This window comes from Procambarus clarkii, chromosome 22 (assembly GCF_040958095.1).
Source record: "Procambarus clarkii isolate CNS0578487 chromosome 22, FALCON_Pclarkii_2.0, whole genome shotgun sequence".
Lineage (NCBI taxonomy): Eukaryota > Metazoa > Arthropoda > Malacostraca > Decapoda > Cambaridae > Procambarus > Procambarus clarkii.
In genome coordinates, this window is record NC_091171.1 from 17,814,422 (window position 1) to 17,829,119 (window position 14,698).

A 14,698-nucleotide genomic window follows, 5' to 3' on the forward strand; every position below is an offset into this window, starting at 1 on the left:
ACTTTGTTACGTGTTATTCCTTTGGTCGCACGCACCCACCCTCAACCCTCTCCATCTTAAATTCCTGTCATTCTTCTAGCCCTCCCTCATGTTCAGTCTCGCTGTCTCCTACTCCCTCGTTCTTTATTTGTCCTCCCCCCCTTCCCTTCCTCCTTCTCATCCTCCCGCCTGCCTCCCACCGCCCTTCATTCTGTTTAAACTTTCTCCCTCCTTTAATAATGGTTATATTTTTCTTGCTCGCTCTTTTCCCCCTCACTCCCCCTCCCCCACCCTTCCACCCTTCCCCCTTCCATCTTCCACCCTTCCCCCTTCCATCTTCCACCCTTCCCCCTTCCATCTTCCACCCTTCCCCCTTCCATCTTCCACCCTTCCCCCTTCCATCTTCCACCCTTCCCCCTTCCATCTTCCACCCTTCCTCATCCTCTACATTCCCGGCTCCTCCGCCTCAGCACATGCTGGCATTCCTCCTCGTCCCTCAAGGTCACTGAGGAGATTCCCATTATCCCTTCTCACCTACACCGAGCTTCCCCGAGGCTCTTCTCTCTCATTATCCCAAGCTGTGTGGGTGTCCCGCCTCCAGCCCCTTGACCTGCGGCAAGGTCGTTCTGCGTCTGTTGCTGCTTCCAGCGCTACATCTCGAGTCTCTGGTCTCTCTCCTGGCCCTTGTACACCTGGGCAGGTCCTCGCAGCTTAGCGAAAAGTGCTCGGGAGTCGCAGTTCAAGGGGCTCGGGTTCGTTTTCCTACCGAGGCAAAAACATGTGGGGAGAGTTTACTTCACCTGATGCCTCTGTTAACTAGTAATAAATAGGCAGTTAGGCGGCCGCTGCGGGCTGCATCCTGGAGATGTGTAGGGTTGTGAGAGAGACTTAGGTCGGTAGGCGGTACATTAGACAACTGGCGGGTAGAAAGTTGGGGTCCGAGTTTACATAGATAGATCCTATAGCCACAAACAGTAGGTACAGGCAGTAAGTACACCCGGGCCCCGCCTGGTAAGAGATCGCGGCTTACTGGGGAAGACGACCCATTTTGACTCTGGCGGCAGTCTGGGCGGGACCCATTACCGTCATGGCGGCGGCGGCAGTCTGGGCGGGACCCATTCCCATCATGATGGCGGCGGCGGCAGTCTGGGCGGGACCCATTCCCGTCATGATGGCGGCGGCGGCAGTCTGGGCGGGACCCATTCCCGTCATGATGGCGGCGGCGGCAGTCTGGGCGGGACCCATTCCCGTCATGGCGGCGGCGGCAGTCTGGGCGGGACCCTTTCTCGTCATGGTGGCGGCGGCGGCGGCAGTCTGGGTGGGACCCTTTCTCGTCATGGTGGCGGCGGCGGAGGTCTGGGCGGGACCCATTCCCGTCATGGCGGCGGCGGCGGCGGTCCGGGCGGGACCTATTCTCGTCATGGCGGCGGCGGCGGGCTGGGCGGGACCCATTCCCGTCATGGCGGCGGCGGTCTTGGCGGGACCCATTCCCGTCATGGCGGCGGCGGTCTGGGCGGGAACGGACTGTGTGGGCTGGACTGTGAGACACCAGCGGGAAGGTGACCAGGGGATCAAGCTCCCGCCCGTTCTCTCTCAACTTGCCACACCGTAAAACATCCAACCTCCGCACCTAACCAGAAACGTACAAACCAAAACACCCAAACAACAACCTGTCAAATCCTATGCATAGAAAAAGTAAATATTTATTTTCAACCGAAACATTTCTTAGTAGAGTGCATTTGTACCGTTGGTAAAAGACACGACCTATTGAGTGGACGGGGTATGTGTAGCTGGTGGGTCGGGGCCGGTAAGCGGCAGGAGAGAGAACAGTATACACCAACAGCAGTAGCAGTAGGAGAGGAAACAGCATTTCAGCAGTAGGAACAATTAGCGTAGTACCAGCAGGGAGCAGTAGTAACAAAGCGACAGCAGAGGTAAGCAGCAGGAGCAGTCTGAGGAGGCTTGGGTGCGGGTGACGCCCTCGTCTGCTGCACCCAAGGTCACCACCCCCTCCCCCCCCCCCCAATCCCGCCTCAATGACGCCCAATTAATTGTTTTTGTTTTAGAGTAAATATGTGTGTTGGAGAGCTACACGTTCAGGAAGGCTCTGGATAGTTGACATTAAATGTGACTTAAGGTAGCAGGGCCCAACCAATTGGCCTGGACGGTAGAACGACGGTCTCGCTTCATGCAGGTCGGCGTTCAATCCCCCGACCGTCCAAGTGGTTGGGCACCATTCCTTTCCCTCCCGTCCCATCCCAAATCATTTTCCTGACCCCCCTTTTCCAAGTGCTCTATGGTCGTAATGGCTTGGCACTTTCTCCTGATAAATACTTTATTAAGAGTATCAGGTTCCCGACTTGCCGCCTTTCCTTTATTAATAGTGTCATACGATAAGAGGCGCGCTGCCCGCCTTGCTGACACGGCCCCTGTGATTGGAAGCTATATATCAGCTGCGCTTACTTTCTCCTGTCAGGGTCGGTGGCTGGTCAGATATTTGAGCCCTGGTCAGGTGTATATACATGTGGTGACGCTCGCGTGTAGGCATACAACCCGTTCTCGCAAATTTAATAAGTCAGTATTGACTTATTAAATATGTGCATAGGTGACATACTTAACATAATAGATACCCTTAAAAAGATTCATAGAAAACACCGACCTTACCTAACCTTGTTAGTATCTTAAGATAAGCATCTTATTGCTTCGTAATTACAATTATTACCTAACCTATAATAGGTATAGGTTAAGTAATAACTGTAATTACGAAGCAATAAGATGCTTATCTTAAGATACTAACAAGGTTAGGTAAGGTCGGTGTTTTCTATGAATCTTTTTAAGGGTATCTATTATGTTTAGTATATCACCTATGCACGTAGTTAATAAGTCAATATTGACTTTACGAATTTGCGAGAACGGGTTGTACTCTGATGAGTGTGTATATCTGCACATGCTTTAATGGTCCTCTTTACGGGGTGAGGTTTAGTTAGAGGACCCCTGATTAGACGGGTCGTGGGGTGTGGAGGGAGTTGTCACCCCATGCCACGCATCCCCTCCACCCCATGTCACGCACCCCCTCACCCCATGCCACGCACCCCCCCCCCCCCCCCACCCCATGCCACGCAACCCCCCCCACCCCATGCAGCCTCCCAGCTGCTTTCGTATTATGACAAGAAACCCATTAGACCTATCGAGGGGCACCCTATTACGTCAATGGCTGACCTTCCCTAGAATGCAACCCTCACCAGGCACCAAACTCCCTGGTACCTATACTTACTGCCAGGTGAGATCAAGATATCAGGCGAGATATACATTCGTGTCGACGTCCTGCTTCGGGAATCGAACCCGGGGGCCTTTCGGTTATTACTCGACAGTGCTGACCAGTGCGCTCAGAGAGTCGACCCTGTGAAACCAAGCTTGCAGTGCAGGCGTTACCAACGGAGCTTTAAGTCGAAGAAAACATAAGGCTTAGCACGTTAAAATTATGCACTTGGTGTGGTTGGGTGTCGGAGAAAAGTTTGGTTTTGTGTATGTGTGAAAAATGCGTGGTTTTGTAGTGGTGAAGACCCGTGGTTGTATATTGGTGAAGAAACGTGGTTGGTTGGTTGGTTGGTTGTAGGTGACTGGGGCGTGGTTATGTTGGGTTAGACGGGGCGTGGTTATGTTGGGTTAGACGGGACGTGGTTATGTTGGGTTAGACGGGACGTGGCTATGTTGGGATAGACGGGACGTGGCTATGTTGGGTTAGACGGGGCGTGGCTATGTTGGGTTAGACGGGGCGTGGTTATGTTGGGTTAGACGGGGTTTGGTTATGTTGGGCTATAATGTGCGTGGTTGTGCTGGGGACAGATTGGACATGGATGTGCTGGAACACTTAGGGCGTGGTTGTGCGCGAGCCACCATCACCCCCTTTTCCCTCCCCTGACCCTGAAGTAACTACAAAACTGAGGCAGTATACATGCCCTGACCCACTAACCACGTCACTTGGGTAGTACCAGTTATACCGCCCCTAGCCCCCCCTTCATCACCGCCCCTTAGAACACCACCACAGCCCCCTAGCACCACCGCCACAGCCCCCTAGCACCACCGCCACAGCCCCTAGCACCACTGCCACAGCCCCTAACACCACCACCACAGCCCCCCTAGCACCACCACCACAGCCCCGTAGCACCACCACCACAGCCCCCTAGCACCACCACCACAGCCCCTAGCACCACCACAGCCCCGGTGGTGTGGGGCTGTGGGCCGGATCTGGAGAGGAATGTCCCAGCTTACATGTACCAAAGTTGCAGAATTGCTTCAGCGACGCGGTGTCCATGTAGTGTTCTAGCGTCGTTTCATGCATGTTAACTATGCCTTAAGGTTTAAGGTCAAGGACTGGCCGAATAGTTGTCAGGTGTGTGGGTGTTTATTTTTTTTGCGCGCGCACGTTCCAAGATATGATCACTTAGATGAGTTGGCAGAGGTTGAGCGCTTGATCTTAATTTAGGCTTTCGAGGCTTTCCACCATCATTTGTTTAATACAAAGTCTATCTTCATTCGCTTTCCCTATATTATTTACATTTAAAACAACTGTATCAAATCCATTACATTTATTTATCAATTTTACACTGAAGAATTACACACAGAGATCACACTAACGTGATGCATCAAATGAACAAATCCACAAGAGCCGTGACGAGGATTCGAACCTGCGTCCGGGAGCATCTTTTAACCCTGTCGTAGCTCAGTCGATTAAGGCAGTGTCTGGGATGCTCCCGGACGCAGGTTCGAATCCTCGTCACGGCCCTTGTGGATTTGTTTACATTGAAGAATGTTCATTCTTACGTCTCTTAATTCATTTGTGTTTGTAGTTTGTCCCCTCCCCCTTCCCCCTCCCCCTCCCCCATCCCCCTCCCCCTCCCCCCTCCCCCTCCCCCTCCCCCTCCCCCTCCCCCTCCCCCCCTCCCCCTCCCCCTCCCCCTCCCCCTCCCCCTCCCCCCTCCCCCTCCCCCTCCCCCTCCCCCTCCCCCTCCCCCCTCCAGCACCACTGTTCAATCCGTTGTTTCTCACTTTGAAATTTTTGTCGATCTTGTATGTCGTTATAATTTCTCTCTCACTCCTTCTTTCCTCCAAGTGGCCTGGTCAGAAACTGGACCGCGGGGACGTTGATCCCCGGACCCAACGCAGGATTGGCACAGGGCGGTAAATATTAGACGAATAGCGTTATTAAGTCGCCGATAATATGGCTGTTAACGCGCCTGAGGCATTATTAATGAACAGTGTACTGTGGTTGCGGACCCCGCAGGCTGTTAGGACACACTATTCTAATTATTGTATTAACTACTAGTTGATACAGTACCTCGTGCACGGGTATTGTATTAGCTACTAGTTGATACAGTACCTCGTACACGGGTATTGTATTAGCTACTAGTTGATACAGTACCTCGTACACGGGTATTGTATTAGCTACTAGTTGATACAGTACCTCGTACACGGGTATTGTATTAACTACTAGTTGATACAGTACCTCGTACACGGGTATTGTATTAGCTACTAGTTGATACAGTACCTCGTGCACGGGTATTGTATTAGCTACTAGTTGATACAGTACCTCGTACACGGGTATTGTATTAGCTACTAGTTGATACAGTACCTCGTACACGGGTATTGTATTAGCTACTAGTTGATACAGTACCTCGTACACGGGTGTTGTATTAACTACTAGTTGATACAGTACCCCGTACACGAGTATTGTATTAACTACTATTTGATACAGTACCTCGTACACGGGTATTGTATTAACTACAAGTTGATACAGTACCCACTACACGAGTATTGCTATGCAGCCGTGTTCCATATTGACACATTGGTACTGGGATGACCGTACTGTTAACTGTCCCCCCCCCCCCACCAGTCCTGTAGGAGCCCCCTGCTTGGACCTTCTCTGGGAGCCACGTCAAGCAAGGAATAGTGATTGCATCTACACCTCCAGATTTTGTAATCCTCCATTATCGTTTCCAAAATCTGTAAACAACTCAAATATATAATGATGAACTATATGCAAGAGTATTATCATTTTATACACGTCTTCTCTAATAGGCTATTAGTTTGACCTTCAGCCAATTCTTGAGGGCAGTTGTTTCAAGTAATGAAGACAAACTTAGCGGATTGTTTAATATGGGTCTTGACTGAGCTGGCAAGATGCAATAACCTCAGATTCTCTTACAGGCGTTTATAATTGAGGGTCCGGTGTTGTGAAGTGGTCGGCGCCCGAGGAGGGGAAGCTGGCCGATATATATATAGGCCAGTGAAACTATTAATCACAATAGATTTCGAAAGTAGAAGCGTTGGCCGAGATTGCAATTATTGGAGCACTGTTTGGTAATGTTGCTGAAACTTGGACGCTAGGGGAGACTCGGCCCTGCAGAGAGATTAGGGGATGGGGCGGGCAGGCAGGCAGGCAGGCAGGCAGGCAGGCGGGCAGGCAGGCAGGCAGGCGGGCAGGCACGCACGCACGCACGCACGTACGTACGTAGGAAGGTAGAAAAATCAGGCTGACTGGCTTGCTGGAAGAGGCATCGGGACCAACAAATATATCAAAGTTTCTTATGAGATACTATAAGCTAAAGAGCTGTAATACTTCATAAACTTTTAATTATCTGATATGGGATAATGGCTCATATCTTTCAGTATTATTTGAGGAACCGCCCCTCGTCGAACCTTTGGAAATGGAATCGAGCCATGCTGTTGGTGTTGCATCATGCCACAGTGTGTGGACCGTGCGTGGCCACCTGTATGGTCTCCAGTTTCTTCATTCTGTCAATCCACTTTTTCGTGGCCCCTTTGGCCGGACCTTCAGTGTGGTTCTTGGTGGTTTGGTTTTGTCCCAGGCGAGAGGATCTTATCATTGGATCATAGGGCCAGCCAGATTACCCTTGAGGTCACAATAGAGTAGTCGCCCCCTCCAAGACGACGAGGAACCAGATGAAAAGAACCAACGAGCCTAAATATCACAAATCGGCTAGTTAGACGATATGGAGGAAGCGGTGGCGTCTGAGATACTTTTACCCAAGAGCCTCAACTCACCCGAAAATTCAGAAGCAAGATTAAATCCATCCTACAGGTCGGACGTTTACTGTAGAGAGTTCTGCGTTGTTTCGACCAAGTTCTGCGTTGTTTCGACCAAGTTCTGCGTTGTGTCGTCACACTCCAGTCGACTACGAAACACTCGTTCTCCGCCTGACGATAAAGACGCACTGGTCTTCACAATGTTAAAAGCACAGGTGTTCTGCTTCCAGTGTTAGCGTTGCGGCTTCAATCGAAGACACAGAAAGGTTTTCTGGATTTTATTTCAGTGATCAAGGTTGCCACGATGCCTGTTTCCTCATCAGACACCATGTTTTTGTTGTTGTCATACCGTCGTGTGTCCTGGAAACTAGATGGCCTGTCCACTTAGTCACATGTTGTAGAGGTGGATGTCTATAGCCCCGGGATACACTAGACGACGACGACACGCTTCAAGGTCTCCGGCCACTTGTAGCAACCTTTAGCCTGTCTGTCTGGCTCCGCTGGAGTGTCTGGCTCCGCAGGGGTATCTGGCTCCGCGGGTGTCAGCTGTCACCAAATGATGCATGTATATACAAGAATATATACGACTTGTTTCTTAACTAATTACGCCCTGAAGGAAAAAATCTGCCAAACGTTAGCGGCTGTAGACCTTCATCAGTCATCAGACGAGAGTTGATGACGGGTAGATGAGGGCGGGACAGTTGATGACGGGTAGATGAGGGCGGGACAGTTGATGACGGGTAGATGAGGGCGGGACAGTTGATGACGGGTAGATGAGGGCGGGACAGTTGATGACGGGTAGATGAGGGCGGGACAGTTGATGACGGGTAGATGAGGGCGGGACAGTTGATGACGGGTAGATGAGGGCGGGACAGTTGATGACGGGTAGATGAGGGCGGGACAGTTGATGACGGGTAGATGAGGGCGGGACAGTTGATGACGGGTAGATGAGGGCGGGACAGTTGATGACGGGTAGATGAGGGCGGGACAGTTGATGACGGGTAGATGAGGGCGTGACAATTGGAGAGGAATATCAAACACTTTTGTACTCAATTATAAAGCTCGACTTAAATTTCCAATGAATATCAGAGAGAGAGAGAGAGAGAGAGAGAGAGAGAGAGAGTGAGAGAGTGAGAGAGTGAGTGAGTTGACTACGTAGGAAATATAATGTACTTGTATCGTTTCTTGTGTTTTGAAGCATTACTAAGAGTTTGTGTTTGTGTCTCCTGACAGAGGGTAAAGTGGAGGTGAGCAAGGAAGGGAAGCTGCTATGTCACATGTCGCCCGGGAAGGTGTTCGGCGAGCTCGCTATCCTCTACAACTGCAAGAGGACCGCCACCATCAAAGGTTAGTGCCCCTCCGTATTACGCCTTCCTCACCACACATTGGTTTCTGGTTTATCTTACACGTTTTTATTGTCGTGTTGCTCAATCTTTTCTCCCTCCCTCTCTCCCTCCCTCTCTCCCCCCCTTCCACTCTGCCCCCTCCTCTCTCTTCCCCCCCTCACTCTCTCTTCCCCCACTCTTCCCCCCCACTCTTTCCCCCACCCACTCTTCCCCCACCTCTTTCCCCTCACTCTTCTCCCCCACTCTTCTTCCCCACTCTTCTCCCCCCACTCAATTCACCCTCCCCACTCTTTTTCCCTTCCCCACTCTTTCCCCTCCCCACTCTCCCCTCTCCACTCTCCCCTCTCTTTCCCCCCCAATACTCTTCCCCCCACTCCCCCCATTCTACCCCCGCTATCCCCTTTTCCCTCTCTCTCTCTCTCTCTCTCTCTCTCTCTCTCTCTCTCTCTCTCTCTCTCTCTCTCTCTCTCTCTCTCTCTCTCTCTCTCTCTCTCCCTCCCCCTCTCTCTCCCTCCCCCTCTCTCTCCCTCCCCCTCTCTCTCCCTCCCCCTCTCTCTCCCTCCCCCTCTCTCCATCCCTCCCTCTCTCTCTCCCTCCCCCTCTCTCTCCCTCCCCCTCTCTCTCCCTCCCCCTCTCTCCATCCCTCCCTCTCTCTCTCCCTCCCCCTCTCTCTCCCTCCCCCTCTCTCCATCCCTCCCTCTCTACCCCCACTGCTGCTGCTAAGTCCTCTTAATTGTCTTACACTCCCAATTTAACTATACTAGAGTATAATTGATTCCATTGTTGGAAGCACCCCATCATAATTTAACATTTGTTCAATTTGTCTATGTAAATACTTCATAAAATTGTTAATATATCTTCTAGGGTGTTCATTGGGTAACATTGGAATGTTCTTCTCGTGTAGGTGATGTTTTGTGCACTAGAACATGTTGCAATGTTCTCTTACTGTTATCGTAGTTCATCCAGAAGTTCAGGTTGGTCAGGAGTTGTATGATCTTCCCAAATGATGAGTTGCTCATTAACTGTTAGAGTACCCTTCATTTAATTAAACAATGGGTTTTCTCTCCTTTTTATTTGCATTGTTTATGTAATCACCATCCTCACTCACCATCATTGCCACTATCTCCACCACTACCACTGTTATCATCACCCTCCACCATCACCATTTTCTCCCACCACCACCATTATCACCACCCTCTCCACCATCTCCACCTGAAAAGGATTTACTCTTGTGTTCAGATTGGCAACATTAATACAGAGGGAGAATCCTGACCTATGAACATGATAGTGTTCTGTGACAGTTACCCAGTGACGACAGGAAAAAAATAGGGTTATGTAAGCTGTATCTTTAAGTAATTGTTAAACTAAATTGATACAATTTCTGATGAAAGGTTCCAGGGATCTCGTCACAATGCTCATGCTATTCAAATCACTTGTGCTGTTTCGTCTTGAGTACTGCTCAGTACTCACTTCCTTCTTCAGAGGAGGAGAGATTGCTGTAATACAGAGAACATATACGGCACGCATAGACACGATTAAGCACTTCAATTATTGGGACCTTCTCAAAGCTCTCAAAATATGCTCTCCGGAAGGAGACGAAAGAGAGAAAATATAATATATACATGGAAGATACTGGAAGGTCAGATCCTAAATCTACACAGTAAAATAACAACAAACTGGAGCGAAAGATGACAGGTAATGCAGAATAGAACCAGTGAGAAATAGAGATACCATATGCACAGAGAACTCTGAATATCAGAAGTCCACGGTTGTTCAATATCCTCCCAGCAAGTATAAGAAATATTTCCGCAAAAAAGGGGAAGTCTTCAAGAAAAAACTGGACAGTTTTCTACAAGAAGTGCCGGACCAACCGGGCTGTGGTGGGTATGTGGGCTTGCGGGCCGCTCCAAGCAACAGCTCGTTGGACCAAGCTCTCACAAGTCGAGCCTGGTCTCGGGCCGGGCTTGGGGAAGTAGAACAACTCCCAGAACCCTCTCCAGGCAAGATCCAGGTAAGGTTGATCTACAAGACAGAGAAACACAGGAAAAACGCAAAATAATATGTAACAGCCTTAAAATATGTCCCTTGGAGGACGATAAATAAAATATTTAACTTTAAAAAAGAACGCTCAAAAGTTCTGAATAAGAACTTTTTCTTATTCAGAAGACGAAGAATAAAAGTGACTGAAACGGACGCGAATGATCTCACAAAAACAGACGAAGAAATTGCAGAAAAATCCAAGAAAAAACTAAAACACTTATTTCAGAACGGAAAAATTCAATATCTTTACATGTACCAAGAATAAGTACCTCTAAGTTTAGGAGTCTTACATGAAGACGGACGTACACCAGAGACGAGTTATGACCGAAACCTGAGAGAAGAATACGGATCTATGGCAATGCAGTGGACACAATGAAAGTTGATGGCTGACAGCTTTATGAATTCTGTCCACACAGAAAGACAGATGTCAAATATTACAATCAACCCCGCAGTCTTCAAAGATGAAACACAGTATGCCAGTATGCCCGACAGTATATTTATAATATATCGGCACTCGGCTCCAGGGCCAGATTACAAGCATTTATTGGTTATACAAGAATTACAGAATCCCCTTAGCACGGACACTCTGAATAAATATGGAGAAACATCTTAGAGGCAGGTGACATCCTGCACACGCCAACAACAAAGGAGGTAGTAAAGCACTGGCAAAACTACAGACCTGTCACACTGGCATTACACAGTGTTAACATTTTTGAGGCGGTTTCAGGAGGTCAACTTTACAGTTAAATGAAAAAGAATGAGTTATACAATCCAGGTTAACACGGTTTTAGAGTAGGAAGATCTTGTCTTGTAGACGACAATCTTATCTTCCAACGACAAGGAAGAAAATGCAGAATAGAACCAGTGAAGAGCAGGGGTGCCATAGGCACAATCAGAGAACACTGTATAAACATCAGAGGTCCTCGGTTGTTCAACGTCCTCCCAGCGAGCATAAGAAATATTGCCGGAACAACCGTGGACATCTTCAAGAGAAAACTAGATAATTTTCTTCAAGGAATGCCGGACCAACCGGGCTGTGGTGGATATGTGGGCCTGCGGGGCGCTGCAAGCAACAGCCTGGTGGACCAAACTCTCACACGTCAAGCCTGGCCTCGGGCCGGGCTTCGAGTAGAGCAACTCCCAGAACCCCATCAACCAGGTATCAACCAGGTATCAACAACTACTTGATCACAATTACAAAGGCATTAGAAGCAAACTAAAATGTAGACGGGTACAAATTTTGCCAAAGCATTTTATATGACCGTTGAATAATAGTCCATAAATTGGAAATTAAATCAATAACAGATAAAGTAGGGAGGAGAATTTTACATTTTTTAACAAACTGATTACAAAAGAATGCCAATGACTCAAAATCCAGGCTGAATACTTTATAAAATTGGTTGTATAAGGTACAGTCGTCGCACCGTACCTTATCTCTTCCTCATCCGACCGGGAGGGAGGGAGGGAGCTGGTCGGCCGAGCGGACAGCACGCTGGACTTGTGATCCTGTGGTCCTGGGTTCGATCCCAGGCGCCGGCGAGAAACAATGGGCAGAGTTTCTTTCACCCTATGCCCCTGTTACTTAGCAGTAATATAGGTACCTGGGTGTTAGTCAGCTGTCACGGGCTGCTTCCTGGGGGTGGAGGCCTGGTCGAGGACCGGGCCGCGGGGACACTAAAGCCCTGAAATCATCTCAAGATAACCTCAAGATAACCATCCTCGTAGTAGATATAGATACTAATACAAATACCAGTTCCGTGCTGTCCTCCGCTGACGACCCGAAAATAAGTATAAAAATTGCCTCATGAGAAAATGCCCCCCCCAAAATATCAGTCGGATATTAATAAGGTCTTAAATTTCATAATTATGACTTTAATGGTTACAAATTCCAATTCGGTGCAGGAAAATAGAGGACCTTAAAGGCGTACAAAATTCAAGACAGTACAATATTGTCATTGAAAGTAATGACCTGGATTAAGACCTTGGAATAATAATAATATCAGAAGATTTATCGTGAACATACCACAATAAAGCAACCACAGCAAGAGGCAGGTAAACGATAGGGTGGATAGCGAGAGCCTTCAAGACGAGGCACGTCACATCAGTGATGGCACTCTTCAAAACACTGGTGTCATCTCGCATGGAATAGTATTCAATCCTCGTGTCCCCCCCCCCCTGTGAAGGCAGCCATGATTGCATAGCTGGAAAATGTATAGAACTCATTTACTGCGCGCGCACCCCCCCCCCCCCTCACACACACACACACACACACACACACACACACACACACACACACACACACACACACACACACACACACACACACACACATTGAAGTTCTTAAACTGCTGAGACCGACACGAGCCACTCAAAGTGCACTCCTTGGGAAAGGAGACGAGAGATAAGTCTCACAACATACACATGGAAAATCCTGGCAGGACAGCACTCAACGCGGCACGATACAATTGCCCCGCACTGAAGCGAGACCTATGATAGGAAGGCTACAATAATTCAATCAAATGTCGAGGCGCCATAATCACAAACAAGAACACACTGTAAACATCAGAGTGTACGAATTTTCAATCTCTTGGAAACACTTATATATATATAAGAAATGTTGCTGGAACAACAGCGGAAAATTTCAAGAGGGAACTGAATAAGTTTCTAGTGAACTTACCGGATCAGCCTGACTGTGATGTCTATGTATGAAGACAAACAGCGTCACAGACCAGACAAAGACCAGGAAAGTCTAGCCACAGGCCAGACTGTGACACGAGAACATTTCTCGAAGTCATAAACAGGTAAACAGTATTTTAAGGGTAAATGAGTGACAATGAGAGGGGCAGCGACCAGCAGAGGGCTGAGAGTAGTGGGGTCCACCAAGGCTCGGTGATGGAATCATTGCTGTTTCTAATATACGTCAGTAACCCGAAGGAATGAGTTCCTATCTGTTCGTGTTTGAAGATATCGCAAAAGTGATGAGGAATGTAAAAACCGAAGAGGAATGCAGAGAATTGGAGCATGACGTTGACAAACTCCAGGAGGGGTAGACAGTGGCTGTTAGAGTTCAACCCCACCAAATGTAAAGTAATGAACGTGGGAAAGAAAGAAATGAGACTAGAAGAAATCTATACTCTAATTTTAAGGTAGCTACAGGAATCGGACAAGATAAAATAAAATACAGTGGATGTAATACAATGGATGTAATAACTGGTATCAGTAAAACCAGCACTTGAATACACACAATACCAGTGTGAAATCCGTACCTCGTGAAAGATAGAACTTGAAAAAGTGCAGAGTTGCAACAACATTAGTGCCTGAATTAAGAGGACTGAGAAACTGGACACGTTAATTGAACTTAATATCACAACCGTAGAGATAGGAAACAAAGGGGATATGATCACTGTATAAAAGATACTAAGGGAAATATATAAGGTGCACAAGGACAGCCTCATTAAATGGAGAAAACTTGGACATATGCATGAAATTATAGCTGGCAACTCCAATGAGTTGAAGGAATGTAAGGAAGTACTCTTACCCTGTAAGGATGGTCAACACATTCAACCATTGCAGGAGGCTGGGAGATTTGCTGTCCAGTTTGCAGAAAGAGAAGCTTCATATCGGCTTCCTGCAATGGTCAATTAAAACAAGAGAGGTTGACAGCCATTCGTGAGAGCATAGCTACAGGGCAGTACACTGAAAGAAGTTGTGGAAGCCAACTCCATCTAGAATTTTAAGGCCAGGTTCGTCCAAGAACACGACCGGCAGGATTGTTTCATTATAACCCAACAGGTATAACAAGGCGAGCAGGCGGGACATACCTAACAGTGCTGGTCATTTAGACCAGCACTGTTAGGTAACACCACAACTCATCGTCACCACTGTAACCTGCACCTTCACCACCACCCTCACCTTCATCACCACCCTCACTACCACTTTCACCACCACCACCCTCACCCCTCATCTTCACCACCACCCCCACCCCCACCTTCACCCCCGCCTTCACCCCACCCTCACCTTCACCACCACCCTCACCTTCACCACCACCCTCACCTTCACCACCACCCTCACCTTCACCACCACCCTCACCTTCACCACCACCCTCACCTTCACCACCACCCTCACCTTCACCACCACCCTCACCTTCACCACCACCCTCACCTTCACCACCACCCTCACCTTCACCACCACCCTCACCTTCACCACCACCCTCACCTTCACCACCACCCTCACCTTCACCACCACCCTCACCACCATCTTCACCTCCACCTTCACCTCCACCTTCA

General features: G+C 48.7%; 1 protein-coding gene across 6 annotated transcripts in view; it reads left to right on the top strand.

Moving 5' to 3' along the window:
• The window catches only part of for (cGMP-dependent protein kinase for), a 579,799-nt gene that overhangs the window by 470,309 nt on the left and 94,792 nt on the right, over positions 1–14,698 (top strand). For all 6 annotated transcript variants that reach the window (XM_069329496.1, XM_069329495.1, XM_069329493.1 and 3 more), the window contains exon 4: positions 8,260–8,373. In XM_069329496.1, the coding sequence (XP_069185597.1) occupies positions 8,260–8,373 (114 nt within the window). The remainder of the gene's footprint in view (positions 1–8,259; positions 8,374–14,698) is intronic.